The 26,321-nt window shown below is 44.3% G+C and overlaps 1 protein-coding gene across 1 annotated transcript in view; it reads right to left on the reverse strand.

Annotated features, from left to right (window-relative positions):
- The window catches only part of slc27a6 (solute carrier family 27 member 6), a 95,876-nt gene extending 71,018 nt beyond the window's left edge, over positions 1–24,858 (reverse strand). Inside the window, exons 1-3 of the mRNA XM_034192666.1 lie at positions 24,348–24,858; positions 7,832–8,041; positions 4,010–4,168 (exon numbers count right to left, since the gene is read on the reverse strand). Coding sequence (XP_034048557.1) covers positions 4,010–4,168; positions 7,832–8,041; positions 24,348–24,828 — 850 coding nt within the window. The 5' untranslated portion in view covers positions 24,829–24,858. The remainder of the gene's footprint in view (positions 1–4,009; positions 4,169–7,831; positions 8,042–24,347) is intronic.
- Positions 24,859–26,321: the final 1,463 nt, after the last annotated feature.

Here is a 26,321-nt window from a genome sequence, read left to right on the forward strand (position 1 = left end):
ATATTGTGGCAGCGTCTGCAGACCGATAAAATCCATGTAACCATCCACACCCAGCACTAACAAATTGGGGATTCTGTGACGCATCCAACCGACAAAAACCAAGAATGTGAAGGGAGAGAGAGAGAATGTATGGTGCCAATATTGTCCATAATAGTCTGCAGCGTCCTGCACTTTGTGTCCAGAAGCTTCTCATTAAGCTGCTCATTAAGCTGCTCACTGGCTCATTAAAGAGGTCTTAATGTTTGCCATCAGTGTGCAGAAGGTCTTTGTATCAAGGTCTTCACATTCATGCTGTCACAACATGTCCCTTCATTATGTTTTTCACTGTGATCATTCAAGAAACAGAGGTGGTTTTGCAATTCCTTTGAAAAAAGAAACATTAATACAACAAATTCAGTGAAGGGCAATTTGAATGTTTAAGTCTTCAAATGGAACTGTCAAAGAATTGGTTTTGCACTATTTTATGTCAGAGAGTCCATCTGCAAAGGTTAAGACTTTATCATCTTTATTCAACAATATTCTTGTCGTTGGTGATTTTAACGTTGACTAGCTGTCTCTGGAAACATCGCCTTATCGTGGAGGAGAGGTTTGTGTGCCCCTGTGAACCTGAGAGCAGTGTTTTCTGGAGCCTTCATGCTCCTGGTAGGGTCTCCCGTGGCAAATTGCTCTCAGCTGAGGGGCCAGACTAAGAATGGTTCACAATGACCCAATGAAAAAATGAGGCAGAAGAAACGTGACTCGGGCCAGGCCACCGTCTGGAGCCAGGCCGAGACAGACGGACAGAGGCTTGCCACGGAGCTCAGTAGGGTGCAACCTAAAAAGGCAACATGGACTTTCCATCTCAACCCTGTGGGCTCACCACCTGCAGGTGAAACCACTGAGGTCGGATGCGCAGTCCCATGGATGGCAGTAAAAGTCGAGGGCCTCGATGGACCAAACCCAGATGGCAGAGGCTAGCTCTGAGGGTGTGGTGCATCACCTCACTGTGGGGGAAGGAGCCGGAGCTTGTGCAGGAGGTAGAGCATGACCAGTTAGATCTGGTGGGCCTCACCTCTACGCACAGCCTTGACTACGGAACCACTCTTCTTGATAGGAGTTGGACCTTATTCTTCTGTGGAGTTGCCCACTGTGTGAGGCACCGGGCGGATGTGGGGATACTCACAAGCCCCCAGCTGAGCGCTGCTGCTGCATCAGACCGGTGTGCCCTCTATAGTAGGGGCAGAGCTGGAACTAACGGAGGATTATCATCAATTTCCCTGGTGGAAGTCACTGAAGTAGTCAAACAACTCGCAGTGGCAAGGCCCCGGGGGTTGATGAGATCCGTTCAGAAATGCTGAGGGCCCTGGGTGTGGAGGGACTGTTTTGGATGACATGTCTCTTCAACATTGCATTGAGGGTCTGGGACAGTGCCCAAGGAGTGGCAAACTGTGGTGGTGGTCCTCATATTTAAAAAAAGGGGGATCAGAGAATGTGTGCCAACTACAGGGGCATCACACTACTCGGCCTCCCTGGTAAAGTCTACTCCAGGGTGCTGGAAAGGAGAGTTCGGCCGATAGCCGAACCTCAGATTGAAGAGGAACAATGCAGGTTCCATTCTGGTCGTGGAACAACCGACCAGCTCTTCACTCTCAGAAGGATCCTGGAGTATGTCCATCCAGTCTACATGTGTTTTGTGGACTTGGAGAAGTTGTATGATTGGTTACCCCGGGAGATACTGTGGGAAGTGTTGTGGGAGTATGGAGTGAGGGGGTCTCTTCTCAGGGCCATCCAATCTCTGTCTTTACAAAGCAAGAGCTGTGTTCGGGTGCTCAGCAGTAAGTCGGACTTGTTTCCAGTGGGGGTTGGCCTCCGTCAGGGCTGCGACTTGTCACCAAGCTTGTTGTGACATTCACGGACAGGATATCGAGGCATAGTCAGGGGAGGAGGGTCTTCAGTTTGGTGGGCTCAGGATCTCATCACTGCTGTGGTCCTGTTGTCTTTATCGGCCTGTGACATCCAACACTCACTGGATGGGTTCACAGCTGAGTGTGAAGAGGCTGGGATGAGGATCAGCACCTCTAAATCTGAGGCCATGGTTCTCAGCAGGAAACCGATGCATTGCCTACTCCAGGTAGGGAATGAGGTCTTGCCCCAAGGGAAGGAGTTCAAGTACCTCAGGGTCTTGTTCACAAGTGAGGGGACAATGGAGCGTGAGATTGGCCGGAGAATCAGCGCAGCAGGGATGACATTGCATTCGCTCTACTGTACTGTTGTGACGAAAAGGGAGCTGACCCAAAAGGTGAAGCTCTTGATCTACTGGTCAGTCTTTGTTCCTACTCTCACCTGTGGTCATGAGGGTTGGGTCATGACCAAAAGAACTAGATCGCGGGTAGAACCGACCGAAATAAGTTTCCTCAGGAGGGTGGCTGGTGTCTCCCTTATAGATAAGGTGAGAAGCTTGGTCATCCGTGGGGAACTTGGAGTAGAGCCACTGCTCCTTCACGTTGAAAGGAGCCATCTGAGGTGGTTTGGGCATCTGGTAAGGCTGCCCCCTGGGTGCCTCCCTAGGGAGGTGTTCCAGGCATGTCCATCTGGGAGGAGACCCTGGGGAAGACCCAGGACTAGGACTAGAGATTACATCTCCACAATCAACTGGGAACGCCTCGAGATCCTCCAAACAGAGGCGGTCAACGTGGCCCAGGAAAGGGAAGTTTGGGGTCCTCTGCTGGAGCTGTTGCCCCTGCGACCCGGTTCCGTTGAAGATGAGTGAGTGAGAAGCTGCCTCTGGCCTCAAATAGCATTGAATATTTTTATGATTCATTGCACCTTATGCTTCTGATTGATAATCCAACTTGTCGAAACCTAAAGGAGCCTATTTTCCACCTGGCAAAAAAAGGAGCCCAACTCAAGCATCACTGCTCGTCTCCACTCAATGCAACTGTGGTTATCATACGAATTAGTAGAGCAAGTGATTTTGAGGAGAATTGTTCAAATGATGAAACAAGCACAAAACCTGGGAACAACATTCATGCTGGGGTGACCTTCAAAATTATTTGATGATCCAATGAAAAAACCAAGATGGCTGCCTACAGCAATGGCAAAGATAATTTGACATATTGCATGAACGAAACAAGACATTTCAATGATTAAGGACAATTTTTCTGTTGTATGCTCCAATAAATGTTGGTTGTGTAGCTAAGGTGGTTGAGTTCATGTTTCTGCAGGACTGTAGGCTGTACAGACGTGTCCAGTTTGTGATAACCAACCTGACACCATCTTCTCAGGTTTCCAGACTTAATACGGCTTCACATCAACATCAGACTGTTTTGTGGCTGTTTCCGCACAATCTGGGTGAAGAACTTGTAGATGTGAACAACAAATGACCTGAATGGAAAATGGGAGCATTTTTGCTACTATACCATGAAAACTACCAGCAACTGCATTGGAGTCAAGCGTGTTCACAGAAGAAGGTGTTTAATTTCTGCGGGCACTGTGACCATCATTCAGAGGAAGCGAAATACATGACTTGATGGATATTGCTGCTTAAGTAACTGAGAAAATGGACCCATGATGGTACTGGAGGTAGACAAGGGGGGTATTTGTTAGATAACAATTTCTGTCCAACGACACAGACAGGTAAAGTGAGTGGGAATCAAAGCCTGGTCTGCATTTTGGGAGCTCAATGCCAATCCCCCTAAGATACTTGCAGTATGAGGCCCAGCATGTTAATATCTGAATAGTTGACACTCGAACAAATTATGGCGATTATACTCAGAATTTCTCAAGTCCCCATCTCAAGTTTTGAGATGGAGACTCTTTTTTTTTTTACTTTCACTTTTGATACTCTGTGTGCTTCTTACCCTGTGTGCTGCTATACAATGCTGCTGGAACCACAATTTCCCTGAAGGAGTCTTCCCAAAGGATCACTAAAGTTCTAATCTAAATCTTTAGCCAAGATGCCAGAAATAATTTGGTGAATTTGCTTCATATTTGTTATGATGTAAGTATGTATGTTAATTCTGAGGCCTACCTAGTTCGATGGTTCCTCCAATGCCGACCAAGGACGCTGCAGTGTGGTAAAGTGGCAGAGGAACGTAGATCACATCATCCGCAGTACCGCCAAGTGCCACAAACCCACCTGCTGCCTTCAAGCTCTGCAGGTGGGTAATGACTGCAGCCTTTGGGAGCCCTGCAACAGCGAGGCGGGGGGTTCTATTACATCATGATGCTGAGTTACACTGATGTTTGAAATGTCATTGGTTTCTCCAAGGAAGTGCACTAATATCACATTTGTTAAGGTATTTCTGCTGAGGTTTTTCAGTGTGGAAGCTAATACTGGAACCGCACTAAAATAATTCTCAACACATCCCATCCAGGCTGTTGGATACTAAATTCAATGCACCATCTGCCCCACATGAGGTACCCATGATGTGAATATGAACTGTGGGATATTGTCAGAACTTGGATCTGGGCTGCTGATCATGAAAACCACCTCAAATTACACTATGTAACACAATTTTTGTTCCTGGCTTCTGTTATATTTCAAGTGTTTATGTCTAAAGTCTATGGAAAAATGACTACATTCAGCAAAAACTTCGATTTTATTTATTTTATTTTTTTTACGTTCTAGAAAGTTCTAAAAGTGTCTTGAAATTTCTAGATAATTCTGGAAACTTCTAGAAAATTCTGGACAGTTGTAGCAGTTAAAGAATATTCTAGAAGACTACTCAGTAGTAGTGAAGGCAAATTGAGAATATTCTTGAAAACAGACAAATTTCAAAATATCATTGTCCTGATCACAGAAGCAAAGTTTCTGTGGAATAACAGCTATTTTCTATTTATTTAAGGCATAACAGGTTAGGAAAACACACTGTGTACCCAGGAACAAAACAAAAATAAAAATTTGTTACATAGTGTTATTCCAGTCCTGGTTTACAGATATGGCTTTTCCCCCCAATGATATTCAGTCTAACAGTATATTGTCCACAAATCTGATTGGATAAGTCCAAGCTGCCTGGGCATGGACTGAGTGTAGGTGCCATGCACGTCTTAGGCATGCTTAGTCAGGTTAGATGCTAGGAGAAAGACAGACTGTAAAAGCCGCTCACATTTCTAGATGCAGTTTGGACACGTTGATGTGTACCGTACTTTCCAGAGTAGAAGTCGCCCCTTTTTCTGTATTATCCTAACAGACCATTGTTACATTCTCAATGTGCATGCTCAGTAGTGTGTAGAATTTTGCGTGACTAAACACCCGGTCACACGGCACACTACGATAGTTGAACAAAGGAAAAAAAGTCACAAATCATTGAGAAAAAGTGGACAAATGAGCCTGCACTTCTCCCATCACCAAAAAGCCTGCAAGTCCCGAGCGCATAAAAGAACGAAACAAAACCGAAACTAACAAAAGAAAAAACAAAGCAAACGGCGACCTTGATGCTTTAAACAAAATCACAACGAAACATTCATGGTGACATGAGCGCCAGCCTGTGATCATTTCTGCAGCCAGCCTGTGATCATTTCTGCAGCCAATCTGTGGCGTCCACGGCACCTGCAGCTACAAGATCTGGTTGTCTTGACAACAGATATGTCTTCACTACAACAACGTGTGCGCGTGCACACACACAAAGACGGCTGTAACGTGCGTAAATAGTTAAAGTAGTTGATCAAACGTTCTTGCCGCTATTGTTTCTATATGACAACGTTGCTTTTTGTCCCACATATGGATGAGTCACGTTCAGCTTGTGTGAGCTTTAGTTATTGATCCGTTCAGATATCGTAAATGTTTGTGCAAGGGTCAGACTTGGGAGGCTGGATGAAGCTGGACAACAGTTAAATGGAATGCTGGCAGTACGGGAACTACACGAACAATGAGGAACCGTCAACATAGAAAGCAAATCAGAATACGGATGAATTGAGATTGTCGTCAGGATTCATTCACATTTTTCAACAGTTTGAAAATTCTGATGAAGTGCTAGCTACAGGAAGGAAAGCTGGACGACGGTTAAACGATGTCTCCGAAGGTCAACGTAAGTCCAGATTTTTTGTTTCGTTTTGGCTTCGGTATCCTTCGCTAGTGCCGCGTGACCAGGCTTTAAGCGTGAAAGCCCATCTCTGCTGTCGGCATGGGGGGCCGACGGGGGGGAGTGTGGGTGTGAATATTCATCCAAAAGACATACAAGTAGCTGCTCTCGCAACTTATTCCATAGGGTGCTGTTGTACTATGATCACCCACACTCCAAAAAAGTGCTAAAACAGGATGAAACGGCTTAATCCGGCTTGCCTCCTAACAGGCTGGTTTATAAAGTGCTGGCCTAGCAACTCGCCTCAAAACAAAAGTAAACTACGCCCTCTGCCAGACGTTCAGCTGCTTTCAATCACTTGAAAAATACTGAGTTGGTGTTTTTTTTCATGATGACTGGAACAGTACACGTTAATGTTTTTGATGAATGATTGGAATGCTGCGTTTTTATAGTGTTCTGTAATCTGCCTAATGATGCTTCCTGATGGAAAAGCCCGCTGTTTCACAGGGAACATTCTTGGGACAGACACCTTGGACAACTTCAAAGATGGATCACCTATTTTAAGAGGTTAAAATGTCACATTCTGTTTGAATCTGTCCAATTTCGTTTTGGAATGGCGGGGTGACAGCCAATCAGAGTAGAGCTGCGCCATGATGTCAGTGGCAGGTCTGTTTAAAATCGCTTAATTTACATGTTTCTCATATATTATGTAAAAGCTAGTGAGAAATAAACACTTCTAAAACTGAAAATGCTGTTTTTGGAACTGAATAACATCTCTGAAGTCATTTAGAAGACATTTCGCCAACATTAGTGTGATGACGTCATAGGCTGGTTTAGCTAGCTGCAAAACTCTGTTCTGTTTGTGTGTAAATATAACCTCTTTGTCATATATTATGTAAAAGCTAGCAAGAAATAAACACTTCTAAAACTGAAAATGCTGTTTTTGGAAGCTAATAATACCTCTGGAGCGAAATCATGGACATCACTACGCATGCTAACTTCCGCTAACTCAAATCTAACTTTTTATGAAGTTACATTTGTCTCATTAATACCTTCAAATGCACAGAGTGGATCTACAAATATTCCTTGATTTGCACAACTTCAGTTCTTGTCAAAAGCTCATGTACACACACACACACACACACACACACACACACACACACACACACACACACACACACACACACACACACACACACACAGTCTTATGCAGACAGCGTTAAAATATAAATATTGTTTTTGATTGATTGAGGGGCTTTATTGAACATGTACAAATTGTACACAAGACAATAGGATCTTAATAATTAAACAACTGCAAAATATGAAGAACACAATGCTCATACGGCCGAGGGTATTTTAACATTGGGTTATATACTGTTGTAATACTGAATGATGTTCATGAATTAAATTATGACAAAAATGTCTGCCCAGTGCGTACAAGATTACAGCTGATGGCACCAAAGTTATCTACGAAATCTTGTCTTATTGTTCTGATTTTCACATCTGGGACATGTTTAAATGTCTTTGTCCACCTTTCTTTGGGTAAGTTACAGACATTTGCTGCAGTGTTATTTATAGATTCAGTCACGTCCATGTAGTTACACTGAGGATGCACGCCCGCATTAAAAGGCGCTACTCCCCACGGCGTTCTACATGAGCGACTTGCAGAGAACTCAGTGCGCATGCACCAAACAATGTAACAACGTTTTATTGTGGTGTGTGCTGTACTATGTTTTAAAACACTACTTGTGCATTCTGAACATGGGCCGTCTGAAATGAAGATATCAATCTGGACTCTAAAATGCAGTGATGAATCCAACGGCACTCACCTGTTGTTCCGGAGGTGAAAATGTAAAGGATGGGCATTTTTAAGGAGGTGGCAGCTCGTAAGGAAGCCGGTACCGGCTGATCTGAAGCAGCATCTATCTTATCCAACAAGGTGTGCACGTCTTGGTGCTCAGTCTGGTTCTTCATGATCCAGATCTGAATATTTTCTTCCAGAAGGTTGGAAAGAATCCCGTTGAGACATTCTTCTAAATCTACAAAACACAAGATGCATTTCAAGAAAATTACATTTTGAAATAATATTTCTCATCTTATTTGGGTGGCAGAGGCTATTTGCTTTTAATTTATTCGATTTATTAAATTCAATTCAATTTATTTAGTTTATATAGTGCCAAATGACAACAAAGCTGCCTCGAGGTGCTTCACACAAGTAAGGTCTAACCTTACCAACCCCTAGAGCAAGCACACAGGCGACAGCGGTAAGGAAAAACTCCCTCTGATGACTCCCTCAAGCAGACCAGACTCAGAGGGGTGACCCACTGCTTAGGCCTTTCCAACAGTTACAAGGTTTTACAAAACAGAACATAACACAACAAAAGAAGATGCATTTAATGAGAAGTCCATGTAGGTGTCCAGTCCACAGGCAGGGGTCATCCAGCAGTGCTCATGCCATTCAGTGGGCCTGTTCCCATGGCAGAGTCCAATCCACGTTCTACATCCGTTTTAGAAATTATGCAGTCATTAAATCCAGCCTGTGATGCCGTGATGTCATCCACACCTCAGACAGAGAGAAAAAAACGCAGAATCAGTCAACCAAAAAAAACAAAACAAAACAACTACACTTAAGGTATAATTCATCAGCATTAAGCAACAGGAAAGCAAAGGAAACACTAAGGTGATTGCCAGCCACTAGCCCTTACCTTCACTAACAAACCCATAATCGAGATAAAGTTGAGGCTGAGACCCGCTCCATTTACTAATAGAATCTATTTAAAAGGATAGGAAGCACAGTACCACACTATGGTAGTATGCTAACCATACAAGAGGGAGAATAAATGTACCTTAAGTTTGGACTTGAAAGTCTCTACAGCGGGGGTCACCAACCCTGTTCCTGGAGGGCACCTGTCCTGCATGTTTTCTAACTCTCCCAAAAGGATTGGTGACCCCTGAGATACAGATTTGAACAAAAGCTCATAATGGTCAGTATTTGAAGTCACAAAGCAGGGGTCACCAACCCTGTTCCTGGAGGGCACCTGTCCTGCATGTTTTCTAACTCTCCCAAAAGGATTGGTGACCCCTGAGATACAGATTTGAACAAAAGCTCATAATGGTCAGTATTTGAAGTCACAAAGCAGGGGTCACCAATCCTGTACCTGGAGAGCCCCTGCCCTGTATGTTTTCCACATCAAACTACTCAAGTCACACCTGTTATTTGTTTTTGTTTTGTTTTGTTTTAAAGCGGCATCATCCAGCTGTTGATTGGCTGAGCACACCTGATAGAGTTAACTCCCTGGGAGTGTAACAGGGAGCGTTAGAAAACATGCAGGGCAGGTGCCCTTCAGGAAAAAGGTTGGTGACCCCTGCTCTGCAGAATCTGATTTATTGACGCAGGGAAATCATTCCTCCCCCTCTAGCTGCCACCTTATCGTGGTGGGGGAGTTTGCGTACCCGGATGATCCTAGGAGGGTCTCCCAAGGCAAACAGGTCCTAGGTGATGGGTCAGACTAAGGGCAGTTCAGAAGCTCCCATGACCAGTAAAAAAATCAAGGACCGAGACGTCGCCCGTATGGTGGAGCCGGGGCCCCACCCTGGACCCAGGCCTGGGGCTTGCGCGTGAGCGCCTGCTGGTCAGGCCTTAGCCCATGGGGCCTGGCCAGGCTCAGCCCGAAAGGGCGACATGGGTCCGCCCTCCTGTGGGTTCACCACCTGCAGAGGGGGCCATGGGGGTTGGGTGCAGAGAGGACTGGGTGGCGGTCGAGGGTGGGTGGCCCGGCAGCTCGGTCAGCGCTCACAGCCTCTGGCTGTTGGGATGTGGAATGTCACGTCGCTGGGGGGGGGGAAGAGCCTGAGCTTGTGCGGGAGGTTGAGCAATACCGACTAGAGATAGTCGGGCTCACTTCCAAGCACAGCTTGGGCTCTGGTACCAAACTCCTGGAGAGGGGCTGGACGCTCCACTTTTCTGCCGTTGCCCACGGGGAGAGGCAGAGAGGTGGGGTCGCACTGCTTATTGCTCCCCAGCTAAGTCACCATGTGTTGGTGTTCACTCTGGTGAATGAGAGGGTCACGTCCCTACGCCTTCGGGTCGGGGACAGGTCTCTCACTGTTGTCTCGGCCTACGGGCCGAGCAGCAGTGCAGAGTACCCGACCTTCTTGGAGTCCCTGGGAGGGGTACTAGATAGCGCTCCAACTGGGGACTCCATTGTTCTCCTGGGGGATTTCAACACCCACGTGGGTGGCGACAGTGAGACCTGGAGGGGGGTAATCAGGAAGCAGAGCCTCCCCGATCTGAACCCGAGTGGTGTTCAGTTGTTGGACTTCTGTGCTAGTCACAGTTTGGCCATCACGAACACCATGTTCGAGCACAAGGGTGTCCATAAGTGCACGTGGCACCAGGACACCCTGAGCCGGAGGTCGATGATCGACTTTGTAGTCGTATCATCTGACCTTCGGCCACGTGTTTCGGACACTCGAGTGAAGAGAGGGGCAGAGCTGTCGACCGATCACCACCTGGTGGTGAGTTGGATCCACTGGGATGGGAGGAAGCTGGACAGACCTGGCAGGCCCAAACGTATCGTGAGGCTCTGCTGGGAATGACTGGCGGAACCCTCTGTCAGCGAGATCTTCAACTCCCACCTCCGGGAGAGCTTCTCCCAGATCCCGGGGGAGGTTGGAGACATGGAGTCCGAGTGGACCATGTTCTCCACCTCCACTGTCGATGCGGCCGCTCGTAACTGTGGTCACAAGGTCTCTGGTGCCTGTCGCGGCGGCAATGCCCGAACCCGGTGGTGGACGCCGGAAGTAAGGGATGCTGTCAAGCTGAAGAAGGAGTCCTACTTGTCACTGTTGGTAGGTGGGACCCCGGAGGCAGCTGACAGGTACCGGCAGGCCAAGCGTGCCACAGCGCGTGCCGTCGCAGAGGCAAAAACCCGGGTCTGGGAGGAGTTCGGGGAGGCCATGGAGGAGGACTATCGGTCAGCCTCGAACAAATTCTGGCAAACTGTCTGACGCCTCAGGAGGCGGAAGCAGCTCTCCACCAGAACTGTCTACGGTGCGGGTGGGGAGCTGTTGACCCTGACTGGGGATGTTGTCGGGCGGTGGAAGGAATACTTCAAGGATCTCCTCAATCCCATCGTCACGTCTTCCGAAGAGGAAGCAGAGACTGGGGACTCAGAGGCAGACTCATCCATTACCCAGGCCGAAGTCACCGAGGTGGTTATAAAGCTCCTCGGTGGCAAGGCTCCTGGGGTGGATGAAATCCGTCCTGAATACCTTAAGTCTCTGGATGTTGTGGGACTGTCTTGGCTGACACGCCTCTGCAACATTGCGTGGCGGTCGGGGACAGTGCCTCTAAATTGGCAGACCAGGGTGGTGGTCCCTCTGTTTAAGAAGGGGGACCGGAGGGTGTGTTCCAACTACAGGGGGATCACACTCCTCAGCCTCCTCGGTAAGGTCTATTCCAGAGTACTGGAGAGGAGAATTCGACCGATAGTCAAACCTCGGATTCAGGAGGAGCAGTGTGGTTTTCGTCCTGGTCACGGCACACTGGACCAGCTCTACACGCTCCATCGGGTGCTCGACGGCTCATAGGAGTTCGCCCAACCAGTCCACATGTGCTTTGTGGATCTGGAGAAGGCGTTTGACCGTGTCCCTCAGGGCACCCTGTGGGGGGTGCTCCGGGAGTACGGGGTCCGGGGTCCTTTGCTAAGGGTTATCCGGTCCCTGTACAACTACAGCAGGAGCTTGGTTTGCATTGCCGGTAGTAAGTCAAACCTGTTTCCAGTGCACGTTGGCCTCCGCCAGGGCTGCCCTTTGTCACTGGTTCTGTTCATTATCTTTATGGACAGAATTTCTAGGCGCAGCCCGGGTGTAGAGGGGGTCTGGTTTGGGAACCACAGAATCTCATCTCTGCTGTTTGTGGACGATGTGGTTCTGTTGGCTTCATCAAATCAGGACCTTCAGCGTGCACAGGGGCGGTTTGCAGCTGAGTGTGAAGTGTCCAGGATGAAAATCAGCACCTACAAATCCGAGGCCATGGTTCTCGACCAGAAAAAGGTGCTTTGCCCTCTTCAGGTCGGTGGAGTGTCCTTGCCTCAAGTGGAGGAGTTTAAGTATCTTGGGGTCTTGTTCACGAGTGAGGGACAGATGGAGCGTGAGATCGATAGACGGATCGGTGCAGCATCTGCAGTGATGCGGTCGCTGTATCAGACCATCATGGTGAAGAGAGAGCTGAGTAGGGGGGCAAAGCTCTCGATTTACCGATAGATCTACGTTCCAATCCTCACCTATGGTCATGAGATTTGGCTCATGACCGAAAGAACGAGATCGCGAGTACAAGCGGCCAAGATGAGTTTCCTCCGCAGGGTGGGTGGGCACTCCCTTAGAGATAGGGTGAGGAGCTTGGTCACTCGGGAGAAGCTCGGAGTCGAGCTGCTGCTCCTCCACGTCGAAAGGAGCCAGTTGAGGTGACTCGGGCATATTTTCCGGATGCCCCCTGGACGCATCGCTGGAGAGGTTTTCCGGGCACGTCCCATCGGGAGGAGGCCCCGGGGAAGACCCAGGACACACTGGAGGGATTACGTCTCTCGGCTGGCTTGGGAACACCTTGGGGGTCCCCCAGAGGAGCTGGGGGAGGTGTGTGTGGATCGGGAGGTCTGGGCGGCTTTGCTTGAGCTGCTGCCCCCATGACCCGACTCCGGTTAAAGCGGAAGAAAATGAATGGATGGATGGACGGATGGAAATCATTCCACAAAGCAGGTGCACAATAAGACAAAGCTCTGTGGCCCACAGGCGTTTTATTCACCATAGGGACACAAAGTAGCCCTGCGCCCTGAGAATGCAGAACCCGGGCCGGTACGTAGGGCTTGACTTGGTCAACCAAGTAGGGAGAGGCTAATCCTTGAATAATTTTATAGGATAACAGAAGAACCTTAAAACCTGATCTCACAGAGACAGGAAGCCAGTGAAGAGATGCCAAAATGGGTGTAATGTGGTCAAACTTTCTGCTTCCTGTCAAAAGTCTGGCAGAAGCTTTTTGAACCAATTGGAGATGCTGGACTGGTAAACCAGAAAAAAAGAACATTGCAGTCATCCAATCGAGACTAAACAAATGCATGAATAAGGGTCTCTGCATCAGCCATAGACAGGATGGGCAGAATCTTCGCTATGTTTCACAGGTGGAAGAAAGCAGTCCTCGTAATATCTCAAATGTAGAGGTAAAAGGACAACATGGGATCAAATCATCCCAAGCTTCCTCAATTTGTCAGTGTGATGTATGAAACACGAGCATAGGTTAAGCGTTAGCTGGGTAAATTGATGCCAATGTCTCACTGGAGCAAGAACCATCATTTCAGTCTTGTGTTTAAAAGTAAGACATTGCTAGACATCCAGCTTTTCACTGATGCAAAGCAATCTTCTAATTTTATGTTGGTGAGATTACCAGCAGTCATCGGCATGTATAACTGAGAATCATCAGCATAGCAGTGAAAGGCAATCCAAAAACGCTGAAATATGTGCCCATGGGGTGCTATATAAAGGGAGAAAAGCAGGGGACCTAAGACGAACCCCTGTGGAACCCCATATTTCATGTCACTAAGGTTAGAGGTAGTGTTATTGTACAAGACACACTGAGAACATGCTCCATTCATGTGAACATGCTTTTCCCCACTCACTCTGATTTCACTGTAACTCTGTATTCAGGGTAATGCAGTCGTTACTTTGAAAACAACTCACTATGAAGATAAATTTGTATTCCACAATGTTTTGTACACTTTACAGTTATTCTGTGTTTCGTATATATTCCGCACCGGGGGCCTTCTACAGTGATTACGGATCAACTGTGCTCTGTTACATCATTATTAACAACCAAAGTAGGCTTTGGTGAAACTGGAAGGGCTAATCACCTATTTATTGGATTACTACTGGATTACAGGAGCACAAATATATTCAAAACTGACTCCAACCAGAAACTTGTGAAAGGAATTATCTTCTAAGAGGACATGAGAAAGCAGAAGTCAAAGTCAATCAATCAATCAATCAATCAACTTTTTTCTTGTATAGCGCCAAATCACAACAAACAGTTGCCCCAAGGCGCTCAAAGTGAAGGAAATGTCGTTATAACCTCAAGAATTTGGAACTAAGTGACACACAATGGCTGGCATCTAGGGAGCGGCTGACAGAACACATGGAATTTAATCCATCTTCCAAGAAGTGTGGATTGACCACAAAGCAGGTGTTGACCTGCACTGAATAACAACGAACATCATCCACACACAGCAAAAAATCCCTGTTCATCTCAGGAACCCTTCAGTCCATGTTTGTCACTAAGTTCAGACCACAGCACAAGAAAATAACAATGTGCATCATCGACTGTTATGCAACTATAAATGATGCAGAAGATGCATCACATGGGGAGCTCTATAGCAACTTCAGTGTGATCACACAGCTGCACAAAGAAAGACGCTACTTATGCTGATGTGAAAGAGGACAATACAGGATTTGGTCAGGTCATGGAAACCCATGCTAGTTTTTGAGGCTAATATCACTTTCATAATTGGACAAATCATATTTCTATGTACAGTTATGCACAAAACAACCTGGAGATCTCCGGATATGACAACAGAAAAACAAACAGAGAGCATATGTTCTTGTTATTCTTAAGGATGGGCACAGAAAGCTAATATGAAACGAGTCATGGTGCTAAATTATTAAAGACCGGAGTATCGGTAAGATATGCATCTTTATGGTACTGCTTTCGGTACTGGAGAAATTAAGGAAATACATTTAGATCTCTCTCTCATTTGGAGCATTGTGTGGAGAACTGAAGGCAGGTCTTCTTGTCACACATCGCATCTTGTCTCTACCACTGACTCTAGTTCGGCTCTCTGTCTATATGTATGTCATTGCATGTGCATTGTTAATTCTATTCTTAATTTGATTCTTTTTTCTCCAAAAAGTATCAATACCCATACCTAAGTACTCTTACGGCAGGCCTTGATTGTTCGGGGTGACCACAGCAGCTCCAATACAGATCTGCATTGGGCTTCGACACCAGATAGCCTTCCTGACATAATTCCAACTGTACATGGAGAAACACACACAGCCTCTAGTCTTCCCAGGCAGCACTAATCAGCACCCACTCTGCTTAACTTCTGAGATGTGAGTCTGCACACAGAGCAGACTGGATGTAAATCAGCCACATATGTATTCATGGTAATAATAATAATAATGCAGATGAAGCATCTACTTCTAGTCAAACATTGACTGAAGTTGAAAAAGATATATTCTGTATATTCATGATAATGAGTCATTCACATCATCAAGAGAGGCTTCAGGAGAGGCGTCAGTCCCATCGTTAAGAGGGACAGCTGCCCTGTCATTAGGAGGGTGCTAACTAGAGCACAACAGGTGCTAACTAGAGCAATTGTTAGTCACTAGCCAATAGCAGTCTGCCTCTCGGTAGTTTTAAACCTATTAAAACTCCAGCTTTTGTGGCTTCTGTTATTCTTCTTTACAAGAGCCAAGACAGAAGTCAGACTACCAGAGCAAGAAATTTAGCTGAGGAAGCTTGGATTGGAAGCGAAACGTCCTTGCGTCAAGCAAACCAGTCCAGTTGAAGATTCAAGTTTCTCTACTATATTCTGTACCAAATCTGACAATAAAGCTCTGTTCTCACTTTCACAGATGCCTTCCAGAAAGTCACAGTCTATACCCATGACAAAGTGGCTAGCAAACATCACGGTTACCCCTGAATGTGATCGAGTTTTATTTTATTGTATGCTTCCTCACAAACCTGTCCCATGTTTTGCAGGCAATGCTCAGGCATGGCCATCATCAGTGTTGCCAGATACAGCTGCTGGTTTGCAGTGCAAAAGCTGTTCAAAACCCACATAGAACTATATAACTACAAAAATATAGTTATTTAACACATATATATAGATATATCAAAATCAAATTTATTGCCAAGTAAGTTCTCACATACAAGGAATTTGATCTGGTGTTACTGGTGCATAAACAACAATAACAAGGAAAAAATACTTCTGTAAGAAGCAAAGGAGTCAAATAGGCAAAAATATGTTCACTGTTAAATAAATATAACATAGTGGAATGGGGCTGTGCAATAGCATGTGATTGGTGTGCAGATGCACGGCACCTTTCATTGCAGGGATGATCAATCTGTATATATATATATATATATATATATATATACACACACGAGGTCTGTTAGAAAAGTATCCGACCTTATTATTTTTTTTAAAAAACCATATGGATTTGAATCACGTGTGATTGCGTCAGACAAGCTTGAACCCTCGTGCGCATGCGTGACTTTTTTCATGCCTGTCGGTTGCGTCATTCGCCTGTGAGCAGGCTTTGAGTGAGGTGTGGTCCACCCCTCTCGTCTATTTTTTATTGCGAATAAATGTCTGAACGATTTGGAGCTTTGCTGCATCAATTTTTTTCCAGAAACTGTGAGAGACCTCCAGGTGGACACCGTCCGAAAAATTAATATGGCTTTCAGGGACGATTTTATGGGGATTAAACAGATTACGGGGTGTTACTGCCGCTTTAAGGACGGCCCACAACTGCTGAGAGCGCGGCGCGCTCCCAGCCCCCATCGACAGGCTGACACCCCGCTGGAACAACCAGATCATTTCCAACGTGAAAGCTTTGTTGATCCGGGACCTCGTCTGACTTTCACAAAATGGCAGAAGATGTGGACATCAGCACTTTGTCCGGCACATTCCATCGTTACAGGAGTTTTTTTCATGGAAAGAAAAGCGGAGGGACGCGTCACGGCTCCGTTCATTACGCGGGACAAAACCACCTTGGTGTTGGTCTCTCAGGACGGCTTTCAGGTGGATTTCAGACGGATTCCGGTTGCTTTCCAGTCGTGTGAATATCCGATTGTGATTGTGCATGAGCTGGACATGCCAGAACATGTCCCGTGAGGCTTCATCACAACGTTGCTTTGCGCCGAGCGGCTGCACCGCGACACGCGGTGGAGCAGCTTCTCTTTCCATGACAAAAACTCCTGTAATACTGAAATGTGCCGTTGATTTTTAAACTGGACGCTGTCTTGATCCAGTATGTCATCTGACTAGCACAGGAATTGTGAAAAGACGTGGACATCAGCACTTTTTGTATACGCACACATAGGTTGGTGAGTTAAGTCACTGTTATAATCACTCCACTCTGGTCGTCACCATAGCAACGCGCAACTCAGTTGACGCAGATCAGCTGTGTTTTGACAGGTGAATGAAATGTGATAAAACATGGATTTCCAATTGAATTTTAATATTTTTGGTCAAAATAAAATGTTTGAGGAATGGAAAGAGGAGGAGAGCAAACGAGAAGAACAGCAAAAGCAACGGCATAAAGATTTAGCATTGGACAAACTGGACAAGACTGAAGACGGGAAAGAAGAAGAGAACGGTTCTATCCTTGCGGGCTGCCGCGCGCTCCGCATCAAAACAGCGAGCGTAGTTTCTGGACCTGGTGCCAGAGTTTGCCACAGCTCCATACAGCAGAGAGGGGGGCGGTGTGAGTGGCCCGCTGGGGCGCGAGCCCACAGACTCGGTAAGCGCATCAGAGACAAAACATAAAATAGTCCCAAATACTCACACATTTTTATCAAGTTCTATTAACTTAACTCACTGTGTGGGACCATGGTATAAGCGGATTAACCCTCTGGGGCCAACGCCGTTGTATACAACAGCTAAGACCAAGCTTTAGTAAATTATAAATAACTTTTGAATGATATGAGATAGAAACTTACTCTTTCTTTTGCTGAAAAGTTAACTCCGCGGAGTTTCGAGCCAGCCATCAGCCATCTTTGTACTCCTCATAGAAGCTGTGTGATGACATGCGTAATGTGAGTGTCCAATTGGATTTGGTTCACCGTCACATGGTTTTCCAAAATCCAATCGTAGGGCAGACTTACCTCACGTGAAAAGCCAAAGATCGTTTTCAGGAGTGATGTGTTACTAGTTAGCCCGTTTGAATAACCCCCTGGGTGCTCCAATGAGTACATACTATTAGTACATACTCAGTGTGCCCAGCACCATTACTCACAGTGATCAGTGAAAGCAGGAGCACATGGAGAGCCTCTAATGACAATCTCATGTGCTCAAACAAAGAGTGTGTAACTATCAGGATTGCTCCACTAGTTTGCATGTGAATTTTACTGGATAACTCTGTTGCTTTCTCTGCGTAAAGCACTGTTTACCATATCAATGGACAACAAAACGCATAGACCAGTTTGTATATATTGTTCAAAATGTGCATTTGTGTTTATTGTTTGAACCTTTTTGTTGTACAGTCTTTCACACAAGACCTCAAATGACCTTTATAAAGTGTCAAAACAGTTGTTTATTGTAGTTTGCTGTGTGTTTTGAATAAATGTGTGTGGAAAATAATTTTTTGCTTTATTTTTTCCTTGCCTGTTTTGGATTGTAAACCTTTATTACACTTATAAAACACAACAAAAACATATATATTCTGAAAGCACAGGTTGTCCTGAAAAAAAAGACATAAAGCTTGATTGTGGGATGCAGGGAGAGCTGTTAACAGCAATAATAAAACATTTATGCCAGGCGAGTGAACTCTCCAAAAAATGCCCTCGGACCCCAGAGACAATTCAAAGCCATGCATTATACGGTTTGAATGCATGACACAGAGTCTAAAACACCACGACGCAAATGCATGGCTTCTCGTTGTTTAATCCTTACATAAATTATGCCAGTGAGCATTTTATTTTTCTTCTGGAGGCTGAGTACATAATGGGGAATTGTACCTTAATGTAGGATTACTAAACTGTGGTTCAGATTATTAATCTCTGATTTGCCTGTTATAGATATGTTATTTCTGTCACAGCAGAGTTGAGCTCCAAACTGATAAGAACGCATCAAGCGGGGACGGTCGTGTTAGCAGTGTTTCACGGTGACTGAATGGGGTGTTTCACTGTCAGATATTTTGGGATTGTAAGTGTAATCTGTGCAAGCAAAGAGCTTTATCTGTGTGTAAAACGACCCAAAGTCCCAGCGGATGACATCAACCTCCAGCGCAACAAGTCACATTTATATCAGGGATTTCATAATGTCACTACTGACTGGACTTTGTTTTAGGAGACTTTTCTACGTACATCGCACCACCTGATTAAAAAACAAACAAACAAACAAGCATGAAAACAAACTATACGTAATAGACAATGCCCTGCTTTTCTGTTGCTCTGTGTGTGTGTGTGTGTGTGTGTGTGTGTGTGTGTGTGTGTGTGTGTGTGTGTGTGTGTGTGTGTGTGTGTGTGTGTGTGTGTGTGTGTGTGTGTGTGTGTGTGTGTTTTGATGTTACATTATTTACAAGATCCGGGTTTCTACAGACACTAATGGAACATGTCAGGATCTAAAGTATTATCAGGGTCAAAAACAAACAAAAATAAAAAAACACTCCTTAGATCTCAGTAAACTCTGAGGTTAGAAAGCAGAATTAAGGCAAAAATGACTCACAGACCACAAGGCTGAGTCAAAAAAAAAAAAAAAAAACATTTTTCCTGAAAATGACCACAAACTCTTGTTGTGACCTTTAACCCCAATAAAATGACCCACTGCTGTATCATAATAATATCCTAATACTGAGGGCAAAACCAAATTTACGATCAAATTGTCAAGCTCTATAAATGTGTGGCATTCAGTACTAAAAATAATCTGCATTTATAACATGTTTGTAGTTTGGATTCAGTCTTCCCATCGAATAAATACAGAAAGTATTATTTTATTTATTTATATAATTTTAGTCTGTAAAGCATCTGTAAAGTGACAACAGGAATCTCCTGTTCTTGTGCTTCAGTTTGCAGAACACGTGAAGAGGAGGCCTGACGTACAGACACAGTAACTCCAGGAGTTATTCCATGAATGTGTCTCCAGTCACTGGAAGACTCTGGTAAGTGCAGTCCACCTACAGAGCATCATGTGATCATCTGCTATCCTGTCACGCGATTCCGTGGATACAGCATGCCGGCGGTGGCTGCAGCATGCCGGCGGCGGCTGCAGCAGGCTGGAAAGCAGCTGCAGCTGCAGCACGCTGGCACAGTATATTTGTGTGATATTATGTTTTCAGGTCAGATATTAAACATTCTTCACGGCTGTGCATGAGTCCTAAACACATTCTGCCTGTGAGAGCGCCCACTAGTGTCTGCAAAGCTCCCCTTGCTCAAAAGTCAGATGACAAACTGGAGTTTTGTGTGCAGTTTGTAGCACTTTTTGAAAATTGGGTCATGTGTCTTTTTAACCATATGTTTAACGGCCTTATCAAGATTAGCAAACAGCTACCAGAGACAAAAGTTCACGTTTTTATTATACGGTTCACCACAAGAACGCACACATTTAGTCGCTATAATACTTATTTCACAGTACTGTCCAGTAGGAGGCAGGTTTCTCATGAGCACCAATGTACTGCATCATGGGATCAGCCAGTCTTGTATAAAGTACCTCAAAGTGATACTTGAGTGAAAGTAAAAGTATCTTACCATAAAATTACTTTGGTAAAAGTTAAAGTCTCCTTTAAAAATTTTACTTGAGTAAAAGTCTAAAAAGTAGCTGACATTTTCTGTACTTAAGTATCAAAAGTAAATTTCTCATATGAAATGTACTTTAAGTAAAAGTATTGAGTAAAAGTAAAATCCAAAACGTGTGCAGAATGAAACAGCAACATGAAGAGAAAGTCAGTGTTGTGTCTGGATAAACCAGGAGGGGGGCTCGGCCCCTATAAAAGGCTGGATCCGCCTCTGGGGGAGCAGTTGGTGTTGGTGATGGGACGAGTGAGCAACAGGTGGGTGTATAAAGCTGTAAATAAGGTTGCCGTTCTTTTTTATATAATATTGGTTGGCAGGGGTTTGAACCAGGAACCTTCCACACTGAAACCAAGTGCTCGCTTGGCCACCATCCCTGCTGACTTGTAGACCACATAATATATGGAAATACTTCAACGTAGTCTGATGAGTTGCTCAAAATTATGATTAAAGATTTGAGACACCCCAGAAGATTTCCAGATTTCAAAGTGGGCCATAAATTTGGGAATGGCTGGAATTCTGCAGGAATTAGATTTCAACTATAGTCCATGAGCCAGTCATCAATTTTGACCAAATGGGTACCATTTAAGGGGAATAAACAACACTTTGAATCCAGCCTCAGTGTATCATGGCCTACACAAAAATGTATGATAGCCATCCCAGGGTGGTAGCTGTAGCCAGGTTGGGGTCAATGTAGAATTACACAGAGGTCAGACTATAAAAATGCTCCAATCATGCTAAAAACTATATCACATTGCTTGTCTGATCATAACGATTCCAAAAAGGTATAGTTTGGACTATCTGTGATGGAATGGTCTGGAGTTATGAGGTAAAAACAGCAAAAATGGTGACAAAGGTCAATTTCAGTTTGTATAGGGGTCAAAAGTCAAAGTTGCTAAAATTCAGTAAAAGAATGATGCAAATTATTGTTTGGGTTAATAGGGTTCTAATAAGGAATAGTTTGCACCATATGTCATGCTTAGTTATCATGTTACAGGGTAACATATGTCACATGTCATAGAATCCAATAGATGTTAAACTTGTTTGACCTTTACCTTGGAGACCAAACATTCAACACAGTCAAAACTTTTCCATTTATTAATCCTTTTATTTCAACCACTAATTTGCATCATTTGGTACTGAAATTGGAGCAACTTTAACTTTTGACCCCTGTACAAACTGAAACTGACCTTTGTCACAATTTTTGCTGTTTTTACCCCATAACTCCAAACCATTCCATCACAGATAGTCCAAACTATACCTTTTTGGAATCGTTATGACCAGACAAGTAATGTGATATAGTTTTCAACATGATTGGAGCATTTTACAGTTTGACCTCTGTGTAATTCTTCACTGAGCCCTACCTGGCTACAGCTACCACAATGGGATGGTTATCATACATTTTTGTGTAGGCCATGATACACTGTGGCTGGATTCAAAGTGTTGTTTAGTCCTCTTTAAGTGGTACCGAAAACCTGCTTGGCTCATGGACTACTAACACAATGTGTCGGCATCAGGGCTGGAATGGGGAAATTTTTCAGGCCGGGCATTTTTAACCAAGACCAGGACACCACCAGGTATCGAAGGGGAAAAAATTAATCCTGCTGTGACAGTGTGTTTTTTTTTTTGGTCCCTTAACCGATCAATGTGCACCAGGAGACACATACATTTTAACACTATAAGAAGCATTATGAAAAGTTCTCCCGAAAGACAGTTATCATAGGCTTATCAAAAGTACAATCTATTGACAGTAGGTCACATTACTTTTTAGACATAATAAGCCGTCATTTCATTCAGCCTTGTTACTTAAATTTAGAAATAGAAATTACGGTATATAAAAACATTTGTTATAGAAATACTGTAGGCTATACTATAAATAATATATCATTACTTGTGTGATACAATTCATCATATAAAGCAAGAAATGACTGGATGACTGGACCAATGACTGGATACAAAGGTTGAACTTTTGAAACTGCAATACACAAAAAGGCCAGAAGATGGAGACAGTTGTCTATCTCACTACAAGCTACAAGTAACATCAATGATTTCTTTTATTACCAATTTGTGTTGCTAATCAACTTAGAGAATGACTCTCAATTTAAAGTAAAATGTTAGGTATGTGAAATTATGCCAGGACTTGGGAAAATACATTTTAGACAGGGACGCCATTATACCACGCCACCGCACCGCAGACTGTGCAAAACAGCATACGTTGTATGACCGACGCACGACCATCATACAAATAGAATAAAGAATAAAGAAACAACCTGGCGGCGACAGCATGGTAGCTAGCCATGCACACCATTTGCACAGGTTACATTGGTAGGCTAGGTTACGTGACTGGCAGAGTTAGAACAAACGAAAATAATATCCAACCTTAATTCATATCCGAGTGACCCAGTTAGACAGCACTTTACTTCGGACCAGAAGATCAGAATGTCTGTCTCACACACAGATGTCTGATTTATGAACAAGTTAGGTTGCTGTTCATCAATTAATAGCTCAAGTTAACCTTCACTTACCGTCATGGCCGTAGTGGTCCCCGCCTCACTTTATAGTCACCCTTTCTTGACTTCAATGAAAATATATACTTGTTTTATAAAAAGTAAAATAAAGAACCTCTTTCTGGACCTCATATTTAACTGTTGACAACACTGTAACAGTAAAACTTGTCATTTCTAACCTACATTGTTAATAAATGTAACTATTAAATTCTTTCTAACATTTTTCAAACATTTAAATTTTCTCTAAACATTTTACTTGTCGAAATTATTATTATTTTAAGTAGTATTAGTAGTTGTAGTAAAAAAAGGCTTCAAAACTGGACCTTTAATCTAGGGGTGTTGTGGGGGGGGGACATCCTTACCCCACGCTCCCATTCCATCTGGATTCGCCCCTGCTTTGGCGTTTGAGCACAAAGAATGGATAACATTTATTTATGCAGAAAACATGACCAGATTTACAGGTCAGAAAGTTTTATTGCGTTTTCACATCATGTGGTCCTCAGAAAGAGAGTTTAGGTGCATTTGAGTGGAATGCTCAGTGGTCGGCATCATGATGTTATTCAACATAATGCAGTTGAATGCAAATAATTTAATTAAATGCATATGAAGGTTTAATTTGCACATGCAAAAAGTGAACATGTGCACAAAAACCTACGTTTGGAATTTTATTTAGAAAAGTCATAAAGGGACACTCTTTCATTTTAAAGCGTCATAAACACTCGTAAATAACACAAAAATGTACAATTTTATGTCTGTTATTTGATTATACTTAAATTCAGTGGCGGCGCCAAGGGGGCTTGGTGGAGCTTAAGCCCCCCCAATAATGAGCCAAGCCCCCCCCCTCAGCCCCCCAATAATTCTGCCAATAATGTGAATAGCGACTGACATATTTGTGGATCTCAGCTGCAGTTTTGCATTAAGAATGTCTCAATATTGCGTAACTGAGCAAAGTGATGAATGCAGTCATTCTAAGTGATGTGTGTGTGCATTGATACCACATTTTAGAGGAGCACGGGTGACTAAAACATATACCTTGGTATTTATGAAGCAATTTACTATATATTGTTCATTTTGACGACATTTTGTGGAGCCCCCCTCAGCCCGCCCAACAAAAATTTCCTAGCGCCGCCACTGCTTAAATTTAGGCTTTTGTGCAGAAATATTACTGATGAAAACAAACTTCAAACTTTCTAAATGTATTATTGTTTAATATTTATCCATTTGGATTTAAACCCTGACATATTTGGGGGTCAGTGTGTGGTCCGCGACCCTCACCTGCGCCCACGATGAGACTTTTGGCCCCGCAGCACTTGATGCAGTGGAACAGGGACTTGGACTTGATGTTTGTGTTGAGGAAAGCCGCCGAGCAGCCGATCTTTGCCAGCGCGAACCAAACGCACAGGAAGTCCGGCTCGTTGCCCATGAGCAAGGCAGCGCAGTCTCCTCTCGCCAGCTTCACCGTGTGGAGGAAGACGTTGGCGATCCTGTTGCTGCGTCGCTCGATGTCTCGGTACGTGTACGCGGATCCGTCGTAGATCACGAACGGCTTGTCGGGGATGCGCTGTGCCTGCTGGATGAAGCGGTCCAGGACCGTGCGCACGCTGCGCGTCAGCCTGAAGCGCTCCAGCATCAGTCCGTACCAGATCACCGTCAGCAAGAAGCGCACGTCCGCCCAGAAGAAGGGAAAGCAAAGTTTCTGCAGGACATGTGCGCAGAAAAGCCCCGCGGCCAGAGCGGAGAGCCAGCACAAAGCCATGAGCGCGCTTCAACCAGACGCACGGCGCGCCATAAAACTCCCAGCCCAGCGCCTCCCACACTGGAAACACCGCCTTCACAATAAAAGCCCAGGGGATACCTGTGGACAGGTGGCGCCGGAAGGGCGGAGCTCAGGTTTCATGGTTTAAAAAAAAAAAAAGCTTCAGTGTTTCTGATGGTGCAGTTAAGGAGAAAGTTAAGGCAAAATTGGGTCGTGTTTATAAAATAGGTAGGTGACACTTTTCAAGGGTGGCAATAAGTTATGCAAAGTTTCTATTAGAGGTGGGTGGTTCGATCTTAATATCAATAATATCGATACCAATGCTGGTATTGATATTGAACGATCCTCGTGTAAAAAGATCAATACTCAGGCTTTTTTTCTCTCCCACACGCATTGACTGCTGCGCACGCATATTCATCAAAGTCTATTCTCTGTCTGTAAGAGCAGCGCTGCGCTGTTTCACACAACATGGAACAGCGCCCCCTTGTATTGTGGTTTGTCAGCCCTCTACCTCAGGAGATTTTGTTTTAAGTTGTGTTGAGTGATATTTTTAAACAAAAGTGTTGATTGTGATAATAAAGTATTTTGTTGTCACGTACAATGTTTGGTGAAATTCTATCCTCGGTCTTTTGGATCCTTTGGATCTATGAAGCTTAAATATGAAAAAGTATCGGTATCGCTATCGGCGATAGTGAGCCTGTATTTACTTGGTATCAATACCAAAATTCCCAGTATCGCCCACCTCTAGTTTCTATAATAATTTTAAATGAAAGTGCAGGAAATTCAAATGAGAAAGTTTTGTGAATGATTGTATTTGTTATTTGGCACATTTAGTTGACGTCATGTTTTACAACTGGCAAGGTTGAGATTATTTGTTCAGAGCTTGTCAGGTTACCAGAGGCTGATTAATGGTGACATCAGCGTACACTGTTCACTTTTATTGCATAATATCCCTAATTTCTCCAACAATATTAGTCATTTCAACTTTCCGTTTTCACCGTGTTCATCCTTGTTCCAAAATACATAAACATAGTAAACGACAAATGTCAGCTCCCCCCAGTTTCTCCATGATCGAAATTACACACACGTAAACAGAGGCCACTTGGCTTTTAATACTGAGAATTCACTGACAATGCTGAGACACACAATCTCTCTCTCTCATTTTTTAATTTCTCATTTTTAATGCATTTTTTTAATGATTAATTTCAATTCAACTCAATTTAAGTTTATGTATATAGCGTCAAATCACAATACAAATCACCCCAAGGTGCTTCACAGGGGTGACATCTGACCTTACTCACCACCCTCAGAATAAGCACAGAGGCAACAGCGGTAAGGAAAAATTCCATTAGGAATTTTTTGATTGTAGGAAAAAACCTGAAGCAGATCAGACTCAGAGGGGTGGCCATCTGCTCTGACCATAAAACCAACAACAATTTCACAAATAAAACAAAGTACAATGAAAGACATCACAGGGTTGATGCATACGCAGC

The sequence above is a fragment of the Thalassophryne amazonica genome, chromosome 17 (assembly GCF_902500255.1).
Source record: "Thalassophryne amazonica chromosome 17, fThaAma1.1, whole genome shotgun sequence".
Taxonomy (NCBI): domain Eukaryota; kingdom Metazoa; phylum Chordata; class Actinopteri; order Batrachoidiformes; family Batrachoididae; genus Thalassophryne; species Thalassophryne amazonica.